Source organism: Danio rerio, chromosome 13, assembly GCF_049306965.1.
Source record: "Danio rerio strain Tuebingen ecotype United States chromosome 13, GRCz12tu, whole genome shotgun sequence".
NCBI classification, from domain to species: Eukaryota; Metazoa; Chordata; class Actinopteri; order Cypriniformes; family Danionidae; genus Danio; species Danio rerio.
In genome coordinates, this window is record NC_133188.1 from 40,198,355 (window position 1) to 40,222,136 (window position 23,782).

The following is a 23,782-nucleotide window of genomic DNA, read 5'->3' on the forward strand; positions in this document are numbered from 1 at the left end:
GAGTGTAAGCAGAAACTAGGCGACCATTTTTTCTGTCATCAAGTCTTGCGCAGAGCCAATTTATAAACGCATCGGGGAAAACTGCAAATACAAAATGTGTTCTGTGTCCTCAAACAAGTGTTTATGCTTTTATATGATGTGGGAAAATTTTAAAAGGAAATTTTAAATACATGAAGAGCTTTATTAGTGGATGGAAGCTGAGCGCAACGAAATATAGGCTACATTTACCTGCTCATATTTACTAAAATATTTAACACTTTCCTTTACTTAAGATATAATATGCAACATTCTTAAATAAAGGCGAATCACCTATGAAGTGTCACATAGCCCAGGGAGAAATTAATATGTTTCAGGTCTCTCAGGAGCATTTAGGCTGAATGTTTGACTACGTCTATCTAAATGAGGATGTTATAAAATATATTTTATACTGAGTTAATGGAGAATTTCTGTGGTTTTATATTATGGATGGTGCGCTCAATGCGCTCAGCCCCTCCGTTAGTGGCAAGACAACTCGATTTCGATGCCAACAGTCAGTCGGCGAGTAAATGAATATGTTGAATGAGAACACACAGGCCATGTACATATCATGTAATGCTGTACAGTAACGTGTCATTTGTTTGTTTCAGTTGTCTTCATTTTAATGGTTTAGTGATGGTGTGCTTTATCTGCCTGATTCCCGCCGAAGTTGGTGGGTTGTGTGATGTTTGATTCGGGGGACGTTCTGGGGGCAGGGTTTGCGTGACGCGCTGCGAGCTACTAGCCCGACAGTGGAAATGCGACATGATTTCGGCTACACTGCTCAACCTCCTGGGTGATCGGCCATCCCCCCAAAAAAAGCCCTGGCTCGCACTGGCTTAACAGTGGAAATGCGGCTATTCAACCACATTGGTGAAGACTAAAGCCAATCTGAAGATGCTGGACTTTAGCACTGTGTGCGGGTGTAGTAATGAGCAAACAAAGGTAAGAGTTCGTCTTTTACGTTTTTGTATGTGCTGAACTTTTGTGCTTAACAAGTGTTATTGATGTTAATAAAGTCACTTAGTGCACTAATCATAAGGAAAGTAGCACCAACTCTCACTAAATGCTAGGCTTATGCTAGTTTGGTTGAATAAAATCAGCAAACAATGTAAATAAAATATGACAACAAGATGTTGGGGTGCCGGAGACTTGTATTTTTGTTGACTAAGAGAACGAATCATTCTTAACGGATATTCATTCACAAACAAATCACTCACTCCGTTAGAATTAGGAGTGAAAGCAGGAGAGGGGGGTGTTTTAGGACACGGATTAGATTAAATTTAACAGGGAGAAAGGAGAATACATTTCCATGCAAACAAACACACGCTCTTTTTTCGGCAATGCCCTTGCGGTCACTTATCCATCGATTTAGGAAAATGTTGTAAAATTAAAATTTTCGTAATTTAAAAAAATATTTGCACACTAAACACTGGGAAAACTCCCAATCATAGATAAATGTATATATGTGTATATATCTGGCTCTGGATGACCAATCCTCCATTGCACCTTGGTCCAACATTTATTTATTTTCACCCTGTACTGAAATGGCAGCTCTACTGAAGCATTCCTTCCAATAGACAACAATAGCGTAGGTGACGTCTAATGAAAATATCTATTTCTAACTGCAAGCCAAATTAAACATTGACCATTTATAATGAGACGTTACAATAGAATACAAATATAATACAACTTGAAAGTCATTCATTTCCGCCAGTGAACTGAATTGTTTTGTGGTCTAAAGAAGTTAAGACACTCATAATCATCAAGATTGACGTACAGTTGATCTGTGACTGGGTTCTTTCAGCACGGGCGCTTCGGCTGTGAGTGGAGCGGATGGTGTGACGCTCTGCAAGTGGCTGTCAACAACAGAAAGAATTATTTACAAATTATACTGCACACAAATGCGCATAGCTTTTGCACACTAAGATTTGCATTTACAGTAATGCTGATTAAGGAGTGATTGTCATCTTTCATGCACAAGGAAGTCGTGTGATTTACCTCAAAGTCATCTTCATCTCCCTGACTGAAGTGTGACTGGTGATTATCTGGGTTGTTCATCTTATCGAGCAGCTCTAAAGCTAACCGTCGAGTTAAACCTGTCTGGCCCACAAATAAGTGCTGCATGCAAAAACACAGAGACATTATATTCTGCAATATTTCCATTTTAAATATGTCCTGTTTATTTGAACAGCTTATACATGAAAGAATTCAGTAAAAAAGTAACAGCAGAACTGCTTTCAACGATGACAATTTTAAGAATTGATTTTATTTACAGTTGCAATCAGAATTATTTGCCCCCCTGAATTATTAGCCAGCTGTTTATTTTTTCCCCAAATTTCTGTTTAACGAATAGAGGATTTTTTCAACACATTTCTAAACATAATATTTTTAATAACTCATTGATAATAACAGATTTGTTTGTCTTTGCCATAATGACATTAAATAATGTCATTAGATATTTTTCTATACAGCTTAATGTGACATTTAAAGGCTTAACTAGGTTAATTAGATTAATTAGGCAGGTTAGGGTAATTAGGCAAGTTATTGTATAACGAGGGTTTGTTCTGTAGATTATCGAAAAAATATAGCTTAAAGAGGCCAAAAATTTTGACCTCAAAATGTAAAAAAAATTAAAAACTGCTTTTACTCTAGCCGAAATAAAACAAATAAACCTTTCTCCAGAAGAAAAAATATTATCAGACATACTGTGAAAAGTTCCATGCTCTGTTAAACATCATTTGGGAAATATTTAAAAAAAGAAGAACAAATTCAAAAGGGGGTTTAATAATTCTGATTGCAACTGTAAATAAATAATACTTTAGCTGCTGAATTTATGAATTATTTCTAAAGGATCATGTGACACTAAAGACTGGTGTGCTGTAAATTCAGCTATGGGATCAAGCAGAACAAATGACATTTTAAAACAATAAAATGAGAAAACAGATATATATTTTATAGGCATGGGCCATTACAAGATCCTGACAATATGATAACCTTGGATATAAATCTCAACTGTATTGTGGTTACAATAAAATAAAATAAGTTCTTTTTAAATGTCTGAGTAAAAGACTTTTTTACCCATTGAACACAATATATTTTATTTTAGGAAACCTTTGTAATATTTTGTAAAAGTAAACATGTCAAGCTAAATAATTAAAAAACATCTTTGACTTCAGCTGTCTTCATTAGTTTTAAAAGCACAGATTTCTATACAACACATAAAAAACATATTTAAAAAAAAATGTAATATCATATACTTTAGGATCGGTATAACAGAACATTTTTGTGGTTTTAAAACCTTAACTTTTCCACACCCCACTAAGCCTATAAACCAGTAATCGTCCCATGCCTAATTGTTTATGGTAATAATGTTTCACAAAATACTTATTCCACAGTACTTAAAATCAGACAAATGCAGGTATTATGAGAGGAAGAAACTTCTTTCAAAATGTAAAATAATCTTCAGTCTTTTTAAAAAACAAAAAAAAAAAAAAAAAATTCTGATGCATTTAAAACAATCATGACAGGTTTTTTTTTTAAACTTCCATTTAAAGGTGTTTTTTGTTTTAAAAATCCAAAACATTTATTATTAATGGAATTCATAATACAAATTTATTCATTTGCATCCAAAAAATTCAGCCCCATGATTTTTTTTTAGTCCCAAAAAATACTGTGTTGTGCATAAATTTTTTTGGTATCAATATATTAGCTGGTTCTAAAGTCCCAATATAGGGAAGGGGACTTTATTCTGCTCAGTGAGCATCGTCTTTCAGATGAGAGGTCAAACTGATTCTCTGTGGTCATTAAAAATTCCTTCAAAAAAAAAAAAAAAAAAAAAAAAAAACAGTAGGGGTTTAACCCCAGCATTCTGGCCAAATTTGCCCACTGGCCTCTGTCCATCATGGCCTCCTAACCATCCCCATATCATAATTGGCTTCACCACTCCGTCTCCTCCCCACCAATCAGCTGGTGTGTGGTGTTTGGTCTGGAGTAATATGGCTGCCGTCACGTCATCCAGGTGGATGCTGCACACTGGTGGTGGATGAGGAGATTTCCCCCAAAATATGTGTAAAGCACTTTAAGTGTCCAGAAAAGCGCTATATAAATGTATTATTATGTTATTATGATATGAAAAAATAATACATTAATTTATGTAAACAAGTGCTGGACAACTGAGGATTATTGTTATAACTAATTATTATATTAATACATCAAGATATACTTTAAAATGCCCATGAAGTGACTTTCTGAGCAGATTTATTCATCCAAAATTTGACAAACTCCATGACTTTCCACGTTTTACAGCAAATTCCAATTTTATGAATGATTCAGCGATTTAAACCACATTACCCACATTGTGGATGGAAATCACAGGACTCTAACTTAACACCATGACTTTGAATTTAAGACTGATCTGATTTAAGACTTTAAACTGTGGAAGGGACAATTAAGGGTTTTTTTAAGGCCCAAGAAAAACCTCTCAGTGAACCATCATGTGCAAGTCTTTTTTTTATATTTCATCCACACCACTTCTACGAAACAAGTTTAAAATCTGAGCAGAATAATGACCATGAAAAACAGAGATACAGAAAAAATCTTTACCGAAAGCATCTTCTCAGCTGTTGGTCTCCTCTTCGGGTTTTTTGTGAGAGAAAGTTTAACAAAATTATGAAAGGCTGTAGACCTGCAGGAAAACAAGACGGTTGAGATCAACATCAAAAGGAGGGAAAAAAAACATTTATAAAACACATTTATATTTCAGAGAAAACATATTATATCTCTTATTATAGCGTAAATATCTTGTATATTATAGCTCAAATAAACAAAGACACATAAAACAGGTCAAAAAGACTCACCATTTAGTCTTGTCCTTTAACTTAGGTGGCTGGAAGTTGCTTTTAGACATGAGAAATAAAGCCCTGCACATGCAAACAAAAGAAAAGATAGAAGGATAGAAAATAAAGATACAAATCTTCATAGTAATTATGTAAGGATGAGGTGGTAGTCTAATTGGTAATTAGCTTAACTCCAAATAGGTTGTACACAATTAAGCTACTGAGGGCCTTGGCTAAAAATGTGTGCTCACTGTGTTAGTCTGTGTTGGTGAGTGTGTACCTCATAGGATGGAGGTCAAACATGGGCGGCTGTAGTTCTGCCAGTTCAATGGATGTGATACCAACAGCCCAGATATCACACAGATGATTATAACCTCCATTCTTCTCCACTGCAGCAACTTCTGGAGCCATCCTACACATAAACACACACACACAACCTTAAAAAAACACATATAGAACTTCTTTGATTGCGGTGGCTCAGTGCTTAGCACTATTATCTATCAGAAAGAGGTTCGAGTCCTGGCTGGGCCAGTTGGCATTTTTTGTGTGGAGTTTGCATGTTCTCCCCATGTTCGCATGGGTTCCTCCAGTTTCCCCCAACAGTGCAAAGACATGCGCTATAAGTTAATTACTTATGCCCTCTGCCCCTTCCGGGGTATGGCCGCCAAAAGTCGATCTCCAAAGGTATCTGTCCTGGGCCATTCTTTCTACTCTTCCCCAGGTGTAAACCATCCTGCCTCTAGGTCACGTCGCCAGGTGTTTCTTAAATGGCCTCTCTTCCTCTTCTCTTGGGGATTTCATCTGAGAGCCCATCTGGTGATCCTAGATGGTGGTTTGCATAGAGTGTGCTTCTATAAAGGGGTTGACAGGTCCTTCCCCATAGGTCAGTGTTACTGATCTTGTCCGGCCAGCTAATGTGTAGAATCTTTCTGAGACAGGTGTTGATGAATGTCTGGATTCTTCGGGTGGTAGTTTTGGTTTCCTCCAGGTTTCAACCCCGTACAACAATACTTACTTCATAATGGTCTTGGTGGTCAAAGTAGATGGGCTAGATGTTCTTAAGCTGGGTGAAAGGGGTTCTTGCTTTGCAGATTCTTGTCTTAACGTCTGTATCTGTTCCACCCTGCTGGTCGATGATTAGTCAATTGAGTAAACAAAATTGCCCGTAGTGTATGTGTGTGTGTGTGCGTGCGTGTGTGTGAATGTGAGAGTGTATGGGTGTTTCCCAGTATTGGGTTACAGCTGGAAGGGCATCTGCTGCACCTAACTTATCAAAAGCAGTGTACAGCCAAAGACAACACACCTGATTTAGTATTTTTACACAGAGAGCATCATAATTTGTGGCTGATTCTGATTTTACATGTTTGTTTAATACATTTTAGAAACTTGTAGTTGTTTGTGATTACCTGATAAGCATTGGACACTCAAAAGCTTTGAATTCACAAATTAAAAAAATACTTCATTATTTGGAACAGGAAGAAGTTCATAAACTGGTTAAGATAATAATCCCATGAACAAATATATGTGACTTTGATATTTGAGAAGTGTCATGATTTATATTTACCCAAGGTTTTGTATGAATGAATGAATGAATGAACAAATGAAAATAGTGTTAATAACATCAGGGTGAAGCAGCTGGTTTGCACACATGCTCAGTTATCAGAGATCATCATGAACACAAATAGACTGGCTCAGCCCTTGCTATCTGTTTTCCGTTAACAAAAGACAACAGAAGTCCAATTGAGTCATAATGTTATAAAACTGTGCTGTTTATTAAAACTTGTAAAGCTGCATTCTTGTCCCTTGGGCTGAACTTGACGTGCACTTTGCAAGCCTGTCCTTGTCCAGTCGATTGTGTTGGCACAACAGTAGGTTTTTCAGCTGCCTATCCCAGATTCACAGTAATCCAGAGGGAGCCATTCACTTCTAAATGAGGCATTTATTTCACGCTTCTGGTAGACTTTAAGTCATTTCATGGTCTGAAGCGCATCTATATGTGCTCTGCAGTTCTCATGCAAGATTTCATTTACATTCTGGATTATGAGACTCTACCCTAATGCTTCTTCTGCGTTGCTGAAAACACATGACTTTTCAATGCTGTGATGCTGGTTCCTTTTTACCTTTAATATCCTGTAGAAAAGCCAAGAAGAGTTGCTTCACACTATATTTTTGGTTCACTCTCAGGTCTATTTGTTTGAATAATGTGAACGCTGTTTTCTGAACTTGGGTGCACAACAGAAAACCAAAATTGAAAAAAACTAAAAATGTGGTTCGGGTTCCATTTGTTTTCTGAAATGAGCCACTATTAATCATGTATGACTTGGTCAAACTGTGTAGTTGTGCCTTTACTGACTCATTATTTTAAAAAGCATAACTAACATGCTGCAAATTATGAGAATTTGATTTCTGCTTGCCTTTAGCAGCAACTCTTTTCTAATTGTTTTTAATTCTTTTAATACAAGGGTGCATGTGCCACATATACAAACACAAACACACTCACACTGAAACAATCAAGTGCCCAGAAAAATGTTGCAACTGCAGCCCATGAAGTCTGAAGTTATATTTAATTTCAGATCAACTTCAGTTGAAACCAATACGGATGCTATTGGAAATTGTGGCTCAGGTAGGCTGTTGCATTGACACAATGCTCAATTGGTACAAATGGGCCCAAAGAGTGCCAAGAAAATGTCCCCCACACCATTACACCACCACCAGTCTGAACCACTGATACAAGGCTGTATCCATGCTTTCATGTTGCTGACCCCAAAATCTGACCCTACCATCCGAATGTTGCAATCGAGACTCATCAGACCAGGAGTTTTCCCAATCTTCTACTGTCCAACTTTGGTGAGCATGTGCGAATTGTAGCTTCAGTTTCCTGTTCTTAGCTAACAAGTGTGGTCTTCTGCTGCTGTAGCCCGTCCACCTCAAGGTTGGACATGTTGTGTGTTTAGAAATGCTCTTCCGCATACCTCGGTTGTAACAAGTGGTTATTTGAGTTACTGTTGCCTTTCTATCAGCTCGAACCAGCTTCTCTTCTGACCTCTGGCATCAACAAGGCAATTGTGCCCACAAAATGGCCACTCACTGGATATTTTCTCTATTTCAGATCATTCTCTGAAAACCCTAGAGATGGTTGTGCGTGAAAATCCCAGTCGATCAGCAGTTTCTGAAATACTCAGACCAGCCTGTCTGGCACCAACAACCATGCCACGTTCAAAGTCCCTTAAATTACCTTTCTACCCCACTCTGATGCTCAGTTTGAACTGCAGCAGATCGTCTTGACCATGTGATTGGCTGATCGGAAATTTGCGTTAACAAGCAGTTGGACAGGTGTACCTAATAAAGTGGCCAGTGAGTGTAGATCACAATAGACACCAAAAAACGAACAGGCCTTACCAGTAGGGTGTCCCAATGAAGGATTTCCTTTTCGCCATTGTGGCTGTTATTTTAGCGGCAACTCCAAAGTCCGCTGAAAAACGGGAAAAATGTAATATAATTGAAATTTAGTAACATACAGTGACACACACACACACACAAACACAAACTACAGCGTGACCCTCTCACCTAATTTGACATCTCCATTGTCTGTGAGCAGAATATTTGCCCCCTAGAGCACATTGAGGAGGAGAGAGTTATTAAAAAGCAGGAGGAAAGATCAACACAAAAAGATAGGACTGTTAAAAGCCGTATTACCTTGATGTCTCTGTGCATCTTCCCTTTGGAGTGCAAATACCCCAAACCCTAAGTGCACACACACATAGACACACACACACACACAAACACACACTCAAATCACCTACATGCTTAAAATAATAATACAGAAAGCCTCAACAGGAAATGAGTGTTTGAATGCTCTTACCTGTAACGTCTCTCTGCACACATAAGCAATCTGAAGTTCGGATAGCGGACCCGTAACTACACATGCACACAAATACATACATTTTCATTGCTGTTCTCCAGGATACAAAATGAAGGCTGTAAATTCAACGCACACAAAACAATTTTACCATGGTAAATGTCTTGTAATGATCCTCCACCACAATATTCCATGCAAATCCACAGCTTTTCACGGCTGGGGAGAGAGAGAGAGAGAGAGAGAGAGGGGCAGAGATATCTTTAGAAAGTGAACTTTAACTTCAATATGAGGCATTTAAATAAACAATTAATGATTTCTTAAACTTTAATGTTCAATTATTGATACATCTGTTGAAAAAACATCCAGTTATTTATAGTTACCAGAGGTAGCTGCCAAAGTAAGCCACAATATTGTGATGGGTGCATTCCTTCACCATGAAAATCTCCTGCTGGATGATTGAGAAATCATCACCTAAAAAAAAAAGAAGAGAGATGGAGAATGTGAGTGTTATTAATCAGATCAAGAATCAACAGATGCAGAAACTAAACAGTGCAAGGAAAGAAAGAGCGCTTGGGTCAGATATGGAGAGCACATGTTGGGTGTTCAGTTCTGAAGGTGATTAAAATTATAATCATAATATGGGGAGTACTTCTGTCAGATTTCATGCATTTCTCTTCATTGTTTTATGTGATCTAGTTTAGATCATTCTCATTTGATCTCTTCACCCTCCTCGTGTCTACTGCCAAATAAAGCCTGCGAGAGTGAAGGGTTTTCGTCTAATAATACAGATAATTAGCTTAGCCTCCTGCTGAATCCGTGCTAATGCGAACACAACACACCCAATGAAAATACTCAGGTCTCTTTGTGAATGAAGACTTTAAAATGGTCTAAACAATTAGCTTTTTTTTGTTACAGCCACTTTTGATAAATCAATATAATTTTATTGAATAAAAAATAAAAATAGCAGTTTAAAAAATATATACAACAGCAACACATTATTATTTTATTATTATTAATCTTTATAAACAATTAAGAATATTATTTTATAATGTTATTAGAATAGATATTACATATAGCAGAAATAGACAACACTTAAAATGAGAGATTAATCTTTAATCTTTAATGTTTTTGTTTTTAATGGTAAAATTGGAGTGTCGTTAACTCAAAATTTACTGAAAGTTAATTATTCTCATTTGAAAAGAGTTTTGAACTCTGTGTTGAAGGTAATGAGTAGATTATATACCTCATTACTTCAACTTAAATGGAGTAAGCTCACAGTACTCATTTAGATTAGTTTAACTCAAATGGTATGTAGCAATCGGTTTCCTCAAACGATTTGAGGTGACTTAACTTATTGGGTTTTACAATACTCAGTTGATTTGAGTTCTCTTTATTTATTGGATTTTACTGTGCTCAAATTGCTTCGTTTACTCAAATGGATTTAGTTCACAGTACTCATTAGGATTAGATTTTGAACTTAAATGGTTTGTTGCAATCGGTTTCCCCAAACGGTGGGGGTTTTGGGTTTTACAGTGTATTTATTACCATAATAAACTTCATTGAATTTGTAGTTTCTAAAAAATATTTCTATAAATAACCATAAAAATGTAACTATTTGTTTCTCTACAGAAATGTTTAGGTCATTTAATAATTGACCAAAATCAGCCTTCAAAATAAACACAACCCCTGTACATTTACATGCTTCTTAACAAGTCAAAACCTTTAATGCATCATGACACACATAAAAAGATACTATCAGTAACTCACACACCTCTATTCCCACCACAACCTGCATTAAAGCAATGACTCACTCCTCTGTTTTTGTTTTAAACTGATTTTCATTCATCGTGTGACTCAAAGACCAATCGTCTTGCCTAAAGCACATGATCTGTTTATGTCTGAATATCTTTGCTACAGTGAACACTGCATAGTTTCCTGCAGGTGGCGCTGACTTCTTTACACATTCTGATGCGCTCAAAAAAAATCTGTTGATCTGTTCATGACAGTCAAAAGCCTTATTAAAGTACCTCAAAGTAAAACAAATAAAAAAAATATACAAACATCATATGGAAATATTCCCTCCACTGTAAAAATAAACATGTGAATACATAAAGAAATTGCATTGCAGAAACTGCTTTATAGTAAGAAGGCAGTGTCTTAACGTTTGTATGATCTATTCGCAAATGATGTAAAGTAACTGACTGTAGCCACTTCTCTATTCTGCTTTAGACCTTTCACTTTGAGAAACTCACACACACAAAAAACAACCACCTCAGTTTCACAACGACTGCATGCTGAAATATGGGAGAAAAAAACTGTTCAAATGACTGAAAGGAACAGTCAGTGAGGGCAGCGTGCATATTTTCATTTGACACCTCATCCACAAGACATCAGCAGCATCTCAGTGTGTGTGTATGTATGTGTGTGCGCATGTACAAGGATCAACCCAGCTATGAAGCCTACCAGCTGACCACTTCCTCTCCACTCAAGACAAACAGCCCAAGCCCAAGAGTGTGTCAGTGAGATAGTATGTCTTAAATACAGCAGCAGGCCTGAGGGTTTGTCTGCTGAAAGCTGAAGTTAGGCAGCTTCCTCTGAGCTACAAGCTTTTCTAAGTAAACAAGCATTTAGTACTGTCAATTGCAATAAATCAAGCAACCCACTACTAAACTCAAGCTACAATCACCACATTCCTCAATCATTGGACTGGATTTGGCAGAAACACATAACTTGAATCAACGTACAAGACAATGTACTACTTTTTAGACATATAAAGCCACCTTGAAAATAAAATTAGTTGGATAATATGATATCAGTATAAGGAAATGGCCATACCTTCAGCCTCAGACACCATTGTTTCCTTGTTCTCATATAAATTCCAAAAGTATAAAACTCGTTGGACACAAGGCCAATTAGAACACAAAGCAGACTGTTGCGTGACTCACCCCATCATTTCCATTTACTTCAGGTTGCTCAACCAGACTAGATTACCAGCCGCATCAGAGAAACACAGACTTATATGTAGCTCTGGGATAATTCAAATGCGCATCTTAGAATGTGTTTGATAAGCCACAATGTTTATTAGTGAGACAATTATAATTTTTCTCCCTTATGGGGCGTTTACATCAGACATAGCTAGCATGAATAGATCACACTATGAGCAGGGTCTGTCTGCGAATTGCAAGACAAGGGCTTAACAAGAAGGGGTGTAATTTGCAGTAGAGGCATAGCTTGAAGTTATTGAGACCCAAATGTCAAAACCATGATGACCAAAATGATGCTGTACCCTTTACAGTTACACCTTCCCCAACCCTAAACCCAACCGTCACAATTATTAACGTCTACACCTTCCCCAACCCTAAACAGTTATTAACGTCTACACCTTCCTCAACCCTAAACCCAACCATCACAGTTATTAACGTCTACACATTCCTCAACCCTAAACCCAACCATCATAGTTATTAACGTCTACACTTTCTCCAATGTGCATGAACAGCCATAAGATGCGGAGGCTTTAATACTTGACATGTTCGCCATTGCATTGTTATTTGCAACAACAGGGATCGAACACCAACTGACAACTGTCATGACAAAACGGTCAGTGAGTGGAGTTGTTAAATCAATGAACATAATTATTTACAATTAATTGGTTGTGGATTCATTTGCAGAAAACGCATGAAAACATTTGCTAAAAATGTTCTCTTGAAAGCATTTCAGCCATCTTGCCAACATCTCGTTGTGACATCTTGCATTGGTTCAATGTAGTCTCGATAACTGCAAGTTAGGCCTCTACTACACGTTATGCGCCCTTTATGGTATGCCCCTTTATTGCAGTCTGCAGACAGACACTTGGAGTAAACATTTCAACAGTGTGACTTTAATCGTTCAATTTTTGCTTTGAATTTTCTTCATTTACTGTAGACACAGATTTGCGCCTGTCTGGTGACTCCAGTTTAATTGCTAAAAGGTTGACATGAATATTATTGAGAGATTAGCTGCACTTTATGTGCTTTAAGAGGGCTGAAAAACGGCCTAGATTCATTTGGTACCATGTCTTGTTCCATCAGATCCTTCAGAGGTGCACCCAGCTAACTTATTTTTCTTCAATATCAAACGGCCATATGTCTTTGCAGTCTGTATTTATAAAGCATAATGTGTGATTTGTCTTCAACAGGACACAATGCCAGTAATGTTTGTAACCAAAAAGTTTTTTTCTTTATTTCACTTCTACAATCAAAACTCTCAAACAGGAAAGAAATTCATTATTGGATATGTGAAATGTCTGGCTGCACCAAAAAATACCACCAAAAAAATTCACTTATCATCACGACATGTCAAACATTTGTCAATGAAAAGTTATCTGATAGCAAACCAAAACTAGCTTCAACTATCCATCCAAAACACTGGAACAAGTAAAGCCGATCAAAGAAAGGCTACAAGAACAGCTCTCAAAATGCTTTGGGAAACCATACACATGATCTAAAGCTCCAGCAGAGAAATTAGCCAGCTGTTTGTGATATATTTAGAAATGAAAAGATCAGCAAATGGTTCCCAAATTAAACCACTAGGAAAAACATTATTTCATCCTATTCCCAATTAATGACTCCATTATAATTAGTCATGCTCTGCATACTTTATGGTTGGAATTCATATTTACCATTTCCGCAAACCAAACTATGTAAAAAAAAAAAAAAAAAAAAAACACCCATCCTCTCTAAACATTGGAATGAGAGCCTAGACTTCCACAGTGAAAAATGTTCTTGACAATCATGCCAAAGGTTAGAAACGGTTGCAATGCTCTAATTGGATGATTTTTAAGGGGTGGAGTGTGAAAAAGCCAATAAACGAACAAGGAAAGGAATCTGTCCAACAAGAGTGCTTTAGACCAGTCTAAGATGTTTTTGTCTTTTCGTGCAAGCAGGGTATAACAGTGTGGCCAGCGCAACAAAAGTTGTGAATACAGTCAGCTTTTCAGTTCTCCATGAGATGACGTTTGTGTTCATGCACAAACACACACATATAGACAGAGACTGCAGCTGACGGGATCTTTTTTAAGGCGACAGCTAACATACAAGAAAGATCTAGTCAGCTTTTTACAAAGGCCCGTGCACACCTGCTTTCCAGGTGTAAATCTTACTCTGACTTGGCCTCTTTTTCATGCACTTTGTCCAGATGTTCCAGTGGCGCCACCACATCTCAGCAACTTCATGTTTCGTTTCACATGACAATTAACCACTAACAAAGATGGTTAACACAGCAATCTGTCGTCAACTAAAAGTGTTTGATAGTAATCTAGAGTGTTATATGATCTGACGTAAATGCGCAGATGTCATTTATTTACCATCGGTATGTAAAACGCCAGTCAGCCTCTATTGCAACTGAGGCCGTACTCACACTAGGTACAGTTGCCTCAAACCGGGCCAAAGCACGCTTGTCCCCCCTCCCGTCTCCCCCGACGGCCCGCGCTCACACCATATCGGGCCTCGGCACGCTTACGTCAACGCTGCTGCGCTGTTCAGAAGCGCTCTCTATGGCAAGCCTTTTTAGCATTTAAATCTTTGTTCTGACTCCATAAATATATTTAGAGATATCTCTAATTATATTTTGACTAGTCATAATTATAATTCGACTAGTCAGAATAACAATTAGAGATATCTGCAATTACAATTGTACTAGCACGAAATCAGGTTGGAGATATCTGCAAATATATTATGACTAGTCATATTCCTCCATTGACTTCCATTGAAAAATATTTGCAGATATCTCTAAATGAGTTTTGACTAGTCACAATTGTAATTAGAGATATCTCTAAGTTTTTACTAGTCATAATACATTTGGAGATGTCTTTAATTCATCATATTTAGAGATATTTACAAATATATTTGAAGATATCTCTAATTAATTTACTAATAGTCGAATTACAGTTGTAGATATCTTGAATTGGATTTTTGACGAGTCCAAAATCCTCCAATCTGATTTCGTACTAGTACAATTGTAAATGCAGATATCTCTAATTGTCATTCTGACTAGTCGAATTATAATTATGACTAGTCAAAATATAATTAGAGATATCTCTAAATATATTTATGGATAGTCAGAACAAGGTTTAAATGCTAAAACGGCTTGCCATACGTTCTCACTCAGTAGCACGGTGGAGATTTCTCTAGTTATATCGTTTCAGTCGTTTGATATGCCGTCAAATACTTCGCCAAACAGTCCTTAGGGATGCGGGGACACGCAGTCAGATATTTCGCCGAACAGATCCGCCACTTTTGGCGCTCATAAACAATCATAAAGCTCTCGTGCTGCAGGAATGAGGAGGTCTGCTGAAAGCGCGCAGCTGACGTGCTGTGTGGAGTTTGCGTCTTTAATAAACTACGGCAGGTTGCGTTCACTGAACAGTAAGATTGATTAATAAATCCATATCAAACAGTCCCTTAAAAGTCACGTCTCGCTTTCGGTTTCGGGATTTGGCGCGTTTTGCACTCACACTACAAACGTACCGTGCCAAAGCCCAAGTGTACCGCGCTCAGGCACACCTCTTCCAACCGGGCCAGGGCCGGCCAAGTGAACCGTGCTTGAGCGCGATTCAGCGCACTCACACTTCTCAAACGATCCGGGAAACGGGCCTGGGCACGGTACGGATGGCATAGTGTGAGTAGGCCCTGACTTGATGAGAAACCACCTAAAGATATTTGTTCGACTGCGAGTTTAACTTCTGCTTATTTAGGAAGACAGAAGTTATTTTTTGTAAACCTGTGACTATACTGTACAGACACTGAGAATAAACAGTTAATTGTAGAAATCTGTGAACTGGTAGGTTTAAGATTACAATATTAAAATAATAAAAATCGAAACATAAATGCTTCTCAAACCAAACCAGTCAAACTATGTGAAAAATGATGGTAAAGTTGTAGGTTTATCGCTAGCTTTTAAAGATTTAAAGAACTGTCCAAGCAAATTATGATTGAGGCAAATTTTGATGTGATATGATTGTTTTTCATCTCCAATTTTTGGTTTATATGAGAAGCAAAACACTATTCTCTACACTAAGTGTAGAGAAAACACTATTCTCTACACTATTCTAAACACTAAGTCTCAAAAATTCAACCCAACTACTTCAGCATGGAGCAAATATAACACTAGTTATCAAATATATAGCACAGGGAAAGGGATATGGATGAAATATAGTTTTCATCCATTACTAACAAAATAACTATTACAAATATTCAACTATACATTACACTTTCACACAAAACAATAATTCAATACGGTGATGCACAAAACTAGCATGCACAATGTGGATGCAATTATTATGTGCTTAATTGTGCTTGCACAGGGCCTTTCTTCCATGCTAATGCATTGAACACAGTCAGAATACTAAAACACTATGCTGAAAAGCTGTGCCTCTCAAGAATGAGAATTACCTTTCTTTTTTAATTCTGATTTAAAGGGTACCTATGATGAAAATGCATGTGCAGGTATAGTCTGTCCATAGTCATATTGGAGTAAAAAACACAAGAAGTCTCTTTTTTTCTTTCTACTGATGTTAAAATAGCATCGAAATCCGAGTGATTTAGAGGCCCATTGTAATGTGACGTAGGTGTGTGGTTTTCTCCTTCCACCGAATTGATCGACAGGTGCCATGTCTGCATGATAACAAGTACACACGTCCACAAAAATTTTTTTGTTGGTATTAAAACATATATTACAACTTTCTGTGATCAGCTGCACCTCAATAATTAATTTTCTAAGTTTAAAATGATTTTAAAACAGAGCATGTTTATTATAAAGAAAGTAAAATCGCTAAGTAATTCTTATCTGCTATAATCACCATGGCCGCATGCTGTCAGTAAATGCAGGGGTGTTGGATAGCGGATGGGTGTCGCGGATGTAAGTTAAGAGGCGGGGCGGGGTTGGTTGTTGCTGACGAAAGTAAAGAGGGTTGGGGAGTCCCGGAACAAAGTGAAAGTGAACAGTCGACTGGGGAGAAGGGCAGGTTGAGTAGAGGGATTGGTAAAATGAGGTGCCGGGTTAGATTTCAGAGGTGCTGGATCCGGAGTGTTCTGCCACAAATTAAGCCCACCATACCGTCAGAATCTTAGGCCGTACTCACAATAGGTACAGTTGCCTCGAACCGGGCCAAAGCACGCTTGTCCCCCCTACCGTCTCCCCTGACGGCCCGCACTCACACCACAATCGGGCCTGGGCACGCTTACGTCATCGCTGCTGCGCTGTTCAGTGAGAAGCGCTGTCCCTCAGCAGCGCAGTGGAGATTTTTCTAGTTATATTGTTTCAGTCGTTTGATATGCAGTGACATGCAGTCAAATATTTTGCCAAACAGTCCTTAGGGATGCGGTGACACGCAGTCAGATGTTTCTCCGAACAGATCCGCCACTTTTGGCGCTCATAAACAATCAAACCCCTCGTGCTGCAGGAATGAGGAGGTTTGCTGAAGGGGCACAGCTGTCGTGCAGTGAGGGATTTGCGTATTTAATAAACCATGGCAGTTTGCGTTCATTGAACTGTAAGATTGATTAATAAATCCATATGAAACAGTCCCTTAAAAGTCACGTCTCGCTCTCAGTTTCAGTTGCGTTTTGCACTCACACACAAGCGTACCGCGCCAAAGCCCAAATGAACCGCGCTCAGGCCCACCTCTTCCAACCGGGCCAGGGCCAGCCAAGTGAACTGTGCTTGAGCCCGATTCTGCGCATTTACACTTCTCAAACGATCTGAGAAACGGGCATGGGCATGGTACGGATGGCGTAGTGCAAGTAGGCCCTTATACCAGCCCATGTCTAAAATAAACTTGCTTGATATATTTGACTAGTGCCCTAATTTTAGCATTATCTGTTTCTATCACTGACGGCTGTTTATCTGACGTAACGCATGAGAAGTAGACATGCAGCTCAATTGAATTTAAAGCCACAAGCTACAAAAACAGCTACATAAGCTGCATCTCATTTGAGAGGCTGTATCCTCTGAAGGATGCAGACTTTAAAGGTGAGTCCTTGGAAGTAGACACAGGGTGAACCGAGCGTTTAGAAATTAGACAATCTAGCATACAGTGGACAGATCTCGTCACCTGGCAACCATAACAGCTGCTGCTAATAAGCGGTTATAAAATGTGTAATGACGTTTTTTCAACGTGATTCTAAAACTTATTTTAAGCGATCTGAAGGAAAAACAAGGCTTACAGAAGCTGGAAATATATTTCCTTTGATCATGTACACATAAAACTGTCAAAAAATAAAATTACTCTTTAGTCATACTCTTTTGTTTTTTAACATGTTTAAATATCCAAGCAAAATAAAACCTACATCATACATTTAACCCAGAATTTGCTTATAAAAACGTCCTGCGGTTATCAGCATGCAATGAATTTTGGGATGTTCGAGCCTGCGAAGGATCCCCTGGTTGTATCATTCATATTACCTGGAAAACAAAGGACGCATTTTGAGGCTGCATTTGAAGGAGCTTTAGAATTTTTTTAAAAATAAGAGATTTTGTTGTGCTGTGATGACGCAGAGTCCTTCAAATGCACCCTTCGGAGGATACAGCCTCTGAAAAGAGACACAGCTATAGTCCTCAAATACCAAAATGGGCAGATTCTACATATATAATAAATAATCTGAAGGGTATTTTAAGCTGAAACTTTACAGACATATTCTGGAGACACAAAAGTCTTATCTTACATCTTGTAAAAGGTGTAAAATAGGTGCCCTTTAAAGGGAAAAAAATGTTGCAATTTTTTTATGCAAAAAAATAGTGATAGTATATTTTATTTTATACAAAACTATGTGTCGCACACTGAGGAAGGCTTTGTGCCGAAACGTCTGTTTGTCTGTTATCACCCGTAAAATGTAAGAAAAAGTAAAAATAAAAACAGTATGAAGCAATTGAGTGCGAATCATTACCTTCTTTTGAATAATAGTAACGATCAGATTAACGCACCAAACCAAAGAAGTAACTAAAAAAAACCGCAAGCGCGCAGGACTAACTTCAGTAACTCTGCATACAAAACTATATAGAAAAATGTGCAGCCATCGCAATGTGATAAATCCAACTAATCAATAAAACAATTTCAGTTGCATGCTAATTAATTGTGCCCTACAGCTCATCACAGGATATTAAGGTGTTAATGAAACACACACCTTTTCTAAATTCAAACATTGCCACTCTACACATGGTTACACTACTTTTTTAATCATTCTAATGACAACATCTGTTTTGTCAACCTCTTAATTTAATTCACCTTCTAAGATACATGATGTCAACCAAAGGCATGGGGGTGTGAGAACTTTTACACAAAGAGAAAACTGTCTGAAGGCTTTGTCTATTATTCAAAATGAGTCCAGCAATAAAACTGTAAATTGCAAATAAGTAATTAAACTTTATCTATATTCAGCTGAATGTGCACAAGACCATTTTTGAGCATGAACAAATGCTCAGGACAAGCCTCTGCTGAGAGGTGCCATCCAGCAGCGTTCATGTACATCAGCCATAAACAGTTCTCCAACATGCCCCACGGGTAAAAACAAAACAGGATGTATCATACAAGCCTCACCACAGACTTTACACCACACTCTTTGAGCACAACAGGATGGCTTCATACTCACTCACCAGGCTCAAGTTTGATGATCTTCACTGCTGCAAGCTCTCCTGTGGAGATTTTTCGAGCCTGCAAAATACAAGGAGGGAAGAGTTATTAAAAAAAAAAAAAGCATACAGCCAGAATAGTTTCCGATCAAAACACTGGAATGTGCGCATATAAGTGAGAGCCATGTCTCTGGTGGAAACGGCCTCATCGTTTCCAACTGGAAGTAGGACGACAGCCATCAAAACACACATGCTCGCATACAAGAGAGACTTAAAGCAATGATTCACCCCAAAACTAAACTCTACAGAACTTATAAAAATGATTTTGGCACAATAGTTCTACTTTAAAAACATTTGAGCTCTTAATTATTCATAATACGAAAGTCAACTTTGAGTCAATAAATATATACGTTTATACTTGAGGCTTTAGATGAGGCATGCAAGAAACTGAACATTATTTTCTTATAATGTATGAACGGGCACATACAAAGGTGAGATGATGATGCTATTTGTTTATGATAGGGAGGAAAGATGCATGTGTTGTATTGTGAATTAAAAGGATACTTTTATTCAGAATACATCACAATTCAGACAGTCATAAATGCACTCAGAACCATTTGCAGATGATCTGGATTTAAGATAAGAATATTGCAAACAATGTCAAGAGGTGCTCACTGCAGAGCCATTTGGGAAGAGCTGAGCTCCAGCGAGGGGGAGCTTGAGCTATCGCTCCTCCTTTCTTGCACTTCTACGAGTGATGTCACTGGTGGTAGGGTTAGGGGTGGGGTTAGTGTACGCATTAAAACAGCTTATAGGAGGAGGAGCGAGAGCTCATGCTCACCCTCGCTGGAGCTCAGCTCTGCTCAAATGGCTCTGCAGCGAGCAGTGTCTCAACAATGTTCAGGTTCTTGCACGAACGAATCGTTCAAGGTTTCATTAGTACCAATGCGTATTAATTCTGTGAATTTCTGTCCTTCCTCTATATGTTTCTTTTTACTTTCTAAGTACGAGTAGCATTTTATGAATCACCATGAATTACAGGGTATATAAAGAAATCAGAAAATATTTAATGCCTTTTTAAGACTATTTCCATACATTTTAAGACCATTAGGACTATATTACTTCTTTAGGTTTTAACAGGTAATATTGGTGACATTATAACTTAAAGTATATTAACTAAACACTGACTGTAAGGAAGCACAACTATAGAGTCTTAGCTTGTTATAACTCCTTATCAATTTAAGATAACTCAGAAGAGGAAGCAAAAACTGAGAATTGTTTACTGTTATTGTTTTATGAGCAAATTGAATAATAAAAAATAAAATGAATATGTGACTTTCATCATGATCCACACAAAAACTCAACATAGCCCTAAAATAGTGTGGGCAGACAGTGATTTAAATAAACTGATTAATTTTAAATTTTGATGTAAAAAAATCTCATTGTGTAGAAATATGCTATATAACAATAATATAATCATATAATATAATAATAGTATATAATAATTCACAAATAGGCGACGCAGTGGCGCAGTGGGTAGCACGTTCGCCTCACAGCAAGAAGGTCGATGGGTCGCTGGTTCGGACCTCGGTTCATTTGGCGTTTCTGTGTGGAGTTTGCATGTTCTCCCTGCCTTCGCGTGGGTTTCCTCCGGGTGCTCTAGTTTCCCCCACAGTCCAAAGACATGCGGTTCAGGTGAAGCATTGAAGACATTTTAATATTTTTAATGGCCTTAAATTTCTCTAAATTGATTAATCAAATTTTAATACTTAAGATCCTGCGGACACCCTGGCCTGTATCAGTAAGTAAATATAAATGTTTCATTTTTAACCCAGTTCACAAGGTACAATAAAGATCTCTCTATTAGCAAGCACAGCAGGATATGATCCTGTTCTATTTATTAACAGAAAACTGCTGATTAGTCATCTGTACTTGAGCTTATGGCTGCACGATTCTGGCTAAAATGAGAATCACGATTTCCTTCTTTTTTTTGGGTTAAAATAAGGATCATGATTTTCTCACGATTTTGTAGATGTAAAATAAAGGTTAATATGAATAGGCTTTTATTATTGTTATTCTCAAACATATGGTAAAACAGCACTAATAATATTTAGGTCTATGTGTGGGTTTACTGTTGGTTAAAATGCTAAAATTTAGTTTAGACTTGGAAGGGTGTAGACTTGAATAGACTTTAAATTTGCCCTGGTCATTAATGAACAGTAAAGTGATCAGATAGAGTGAACTATTATACACAATTCTGAAGCTAAATTATTTTGAGACATATGCTTGTAATCTATCATTGACAACATTATTTGACAATTTTTTTCCACTGGTAAATGAGACATTTGTCATCATTAGATTCCCTCTTGCATTATATTCAACATTTTATAGGCTAGTGTAGCTAGTTAAACTGACCCAGTAAACATTTATTATCATGCACAACACGGTGTTCGCTATAAAAAAAACCCCACCAAAATCTAAAATACGCACTTTCGGTTTAACTTTTACTGCAGAGTGCACTCATGAGCGTGTCATGGTTGCCGTCACTGTGAGAAAAAAAACATACATGCAAATTATACTTCCAGCGCAGATTTCAATCAATGGCTCTGTGCACTAACTGAAGGCTATTTACAACTTTATTAGCTGTCATTCACAGCCTAGTATGCAGGTTCTGTTCTCCAAAGTAGACATCGTTCACGGCGCACACGTTCTCTCTGTGGTAAACACACAGCTAATGGTCAGCTCACACGATTACGCGATCACGAATGGGACATTATATGGAGGTAGAAATAACATTTTTTTTCAATTATACCTAATAAATTCAATATGCTGACTCCTTGAACGTCATTTGGAGGCGTCCATGTTGCTGAGCAATGTATATAAAACAATGTGAAGACTTGTACGACTGCTGCCTTTATGCTTTATTCCTGAACCTAAAAATATAATTGGCTGAATTGCAGAGATGCTGTATTAAAATCGTGTGAAGGGCCAAATCAAGATCATGATCTTTTTCTGATTAATCATGTAGCCCTACTTAAGCTCTTTTAGTGTTGGGGACAGTTACTTTAGAAAGTAATGCATTGCAATATTTTTTTGAGTTACAAACAAAAAAAAAAGTAGTTGTGATACTTGGTTACTTTTTATGGTAAGAAATGCATTACGTTACTTTTGAATTACTTTTTCATTACTTCTTCTGACCTGGCTGAGGCTTAATCTCTTTCAGAACTTGCAGGGTATTTTTCTTTTTTTAAATAGAGAAGTTAACAAGACACTTTACAACCATCATTTACCTTTAAACAAACACAGAAAAAAGTTATGTAGGATAATGTTATCATTGAAGAACTTCCTGACGCCAGAGCTATACATGCAATACATAGATTAATGAAAGTTTAAAGCAATGCGTTTGCTATTTTTGTCTTATTAAACAGTAAAATCATTGTCCATTCAAATGTTTTTTTTCCTTTTCTTCCATATGTTTAAAATAATGAGAATACTTCCATCACAGAAATGTAAGGCTCTGCCATCATCATTTCTGTCTGTTCCTGCATTATCTTATTGCATGCGTGATTCAATGTGACAACGTTCATTTCAAATCGGCAATTTATTTTTAAAAAGCTCATTAATTAAACTAAAATGTAACTCGCATTACATCTTATGAAAATTAACTAAAATATTACCTAATTTTTTAAAGTAATGCGTTACTTTACTCGTTACTTAAAAAAGTAAAATTACGCAACTCAAGTTACTTTTGTTTTGATTGGGTGTTAGCATTTTTATCATCCATCAGCAGACAAAAATAATGTTTCAAAAGTGATTTCACTGATACTTGTATTCTGTGTTGTTCCTGTCATGTTGAGGCATGGTGTAATGTTACACTGTTATTTTACAATTTTTAAAGCTACATTTTGATTAGTACATTTCTTATCAACGGGCTTATCTCTCTGAATATCAATCTATTAACTGCATCTTATAAAACTTTAGGCTTCTGACACTTGAGGATCAGTGAATTTACTTGTCTTTTCCACTAGTGTTTTTTATTATTACTGTACATCAGTGTATAACCATACAATGCTAATATTATAAAGATAACACTCACAATGAGCAAGCTCGCCATTCACATATTTACAAAACCTACGCATTACAGACATTTCAAGGTTGGCAGTGAACCCTGTGGCTGGCCATAACGTTTACAGGTGCAATTGAGCAGTGCATAAAAAGTGTTTATCTTAGGACTCAAGCGAGATTATCAGCCTATATATAATTTTGTCTGTTTGGTGTGCATGAGAAAGAAGATGATGTCGGCATCTGAAAGATAAAAGTGAGTGTTTAAAAGAAAGCGGTATATGGCCTCAGTGAGATACGCTCTACACCACAGGTACCACTAAGCGTCCTCTATGCAGCAGTCCATTGATAACACCACTAAAGTGAACTAATATAGATGTGAGAGTGCTCTGGGTTATCTTTACTG

At 37.3% G+C, this 23,782-nt stretch overlaps 1 protein-coding gene across 29 annotated transcripts in view; it reads right to left on the bottom strand.

Annotated features, from left to right (window-relative positions):
- map4k5 (mitogen-activated protein kinase kinase kinase kinase 5) overlaps window positions 1-23,782 on the bottom strand; it is a 55,918-nt gene that overhangs the window by 26,600 nt on the left and 5,536 nt on the right. For all 29 annotated transcript variants that reach the window (XR_012388441.1, XR_012388437.1, XR_012388442.1 and 26 more), the window contains 12 exon segments: window positions 19,339-19,396; window positions 9,093-9,183; window positions 8,864-8,928; window positions 8,716-8,771; window positions 8,550-8,597; window positions 8,421-8,463; window positions 8,253-8,325; window positions 5,134-5,265; window positions 4,875-4,937; window positions 4,621-4,702; window positions 2,017-2,136; window positions 1,796-1,874 (listed from right to left, as the gene is read on the bottom strand). Coding sequence is in view for 22 of the 29 variants with exons in the window: in XM_068224933.1 (XP_068081034.1) it covers window positions 1,796-1,874; window positions 2,017-2,136; window positions 4,621-4,702; window positions 4,875-4,937; window positions 5,134-5,265; window positions 8,253-8,325; window positions 8,421-8,463; window positions 8,550-8,597; window positions 8,716-8,771; window positions 8,864-8,928; window positions 9,093-9,183; window positions 19,339-19,396 (910 nt within the window). In the remaining 7 variants the exon portion in view is untranslated.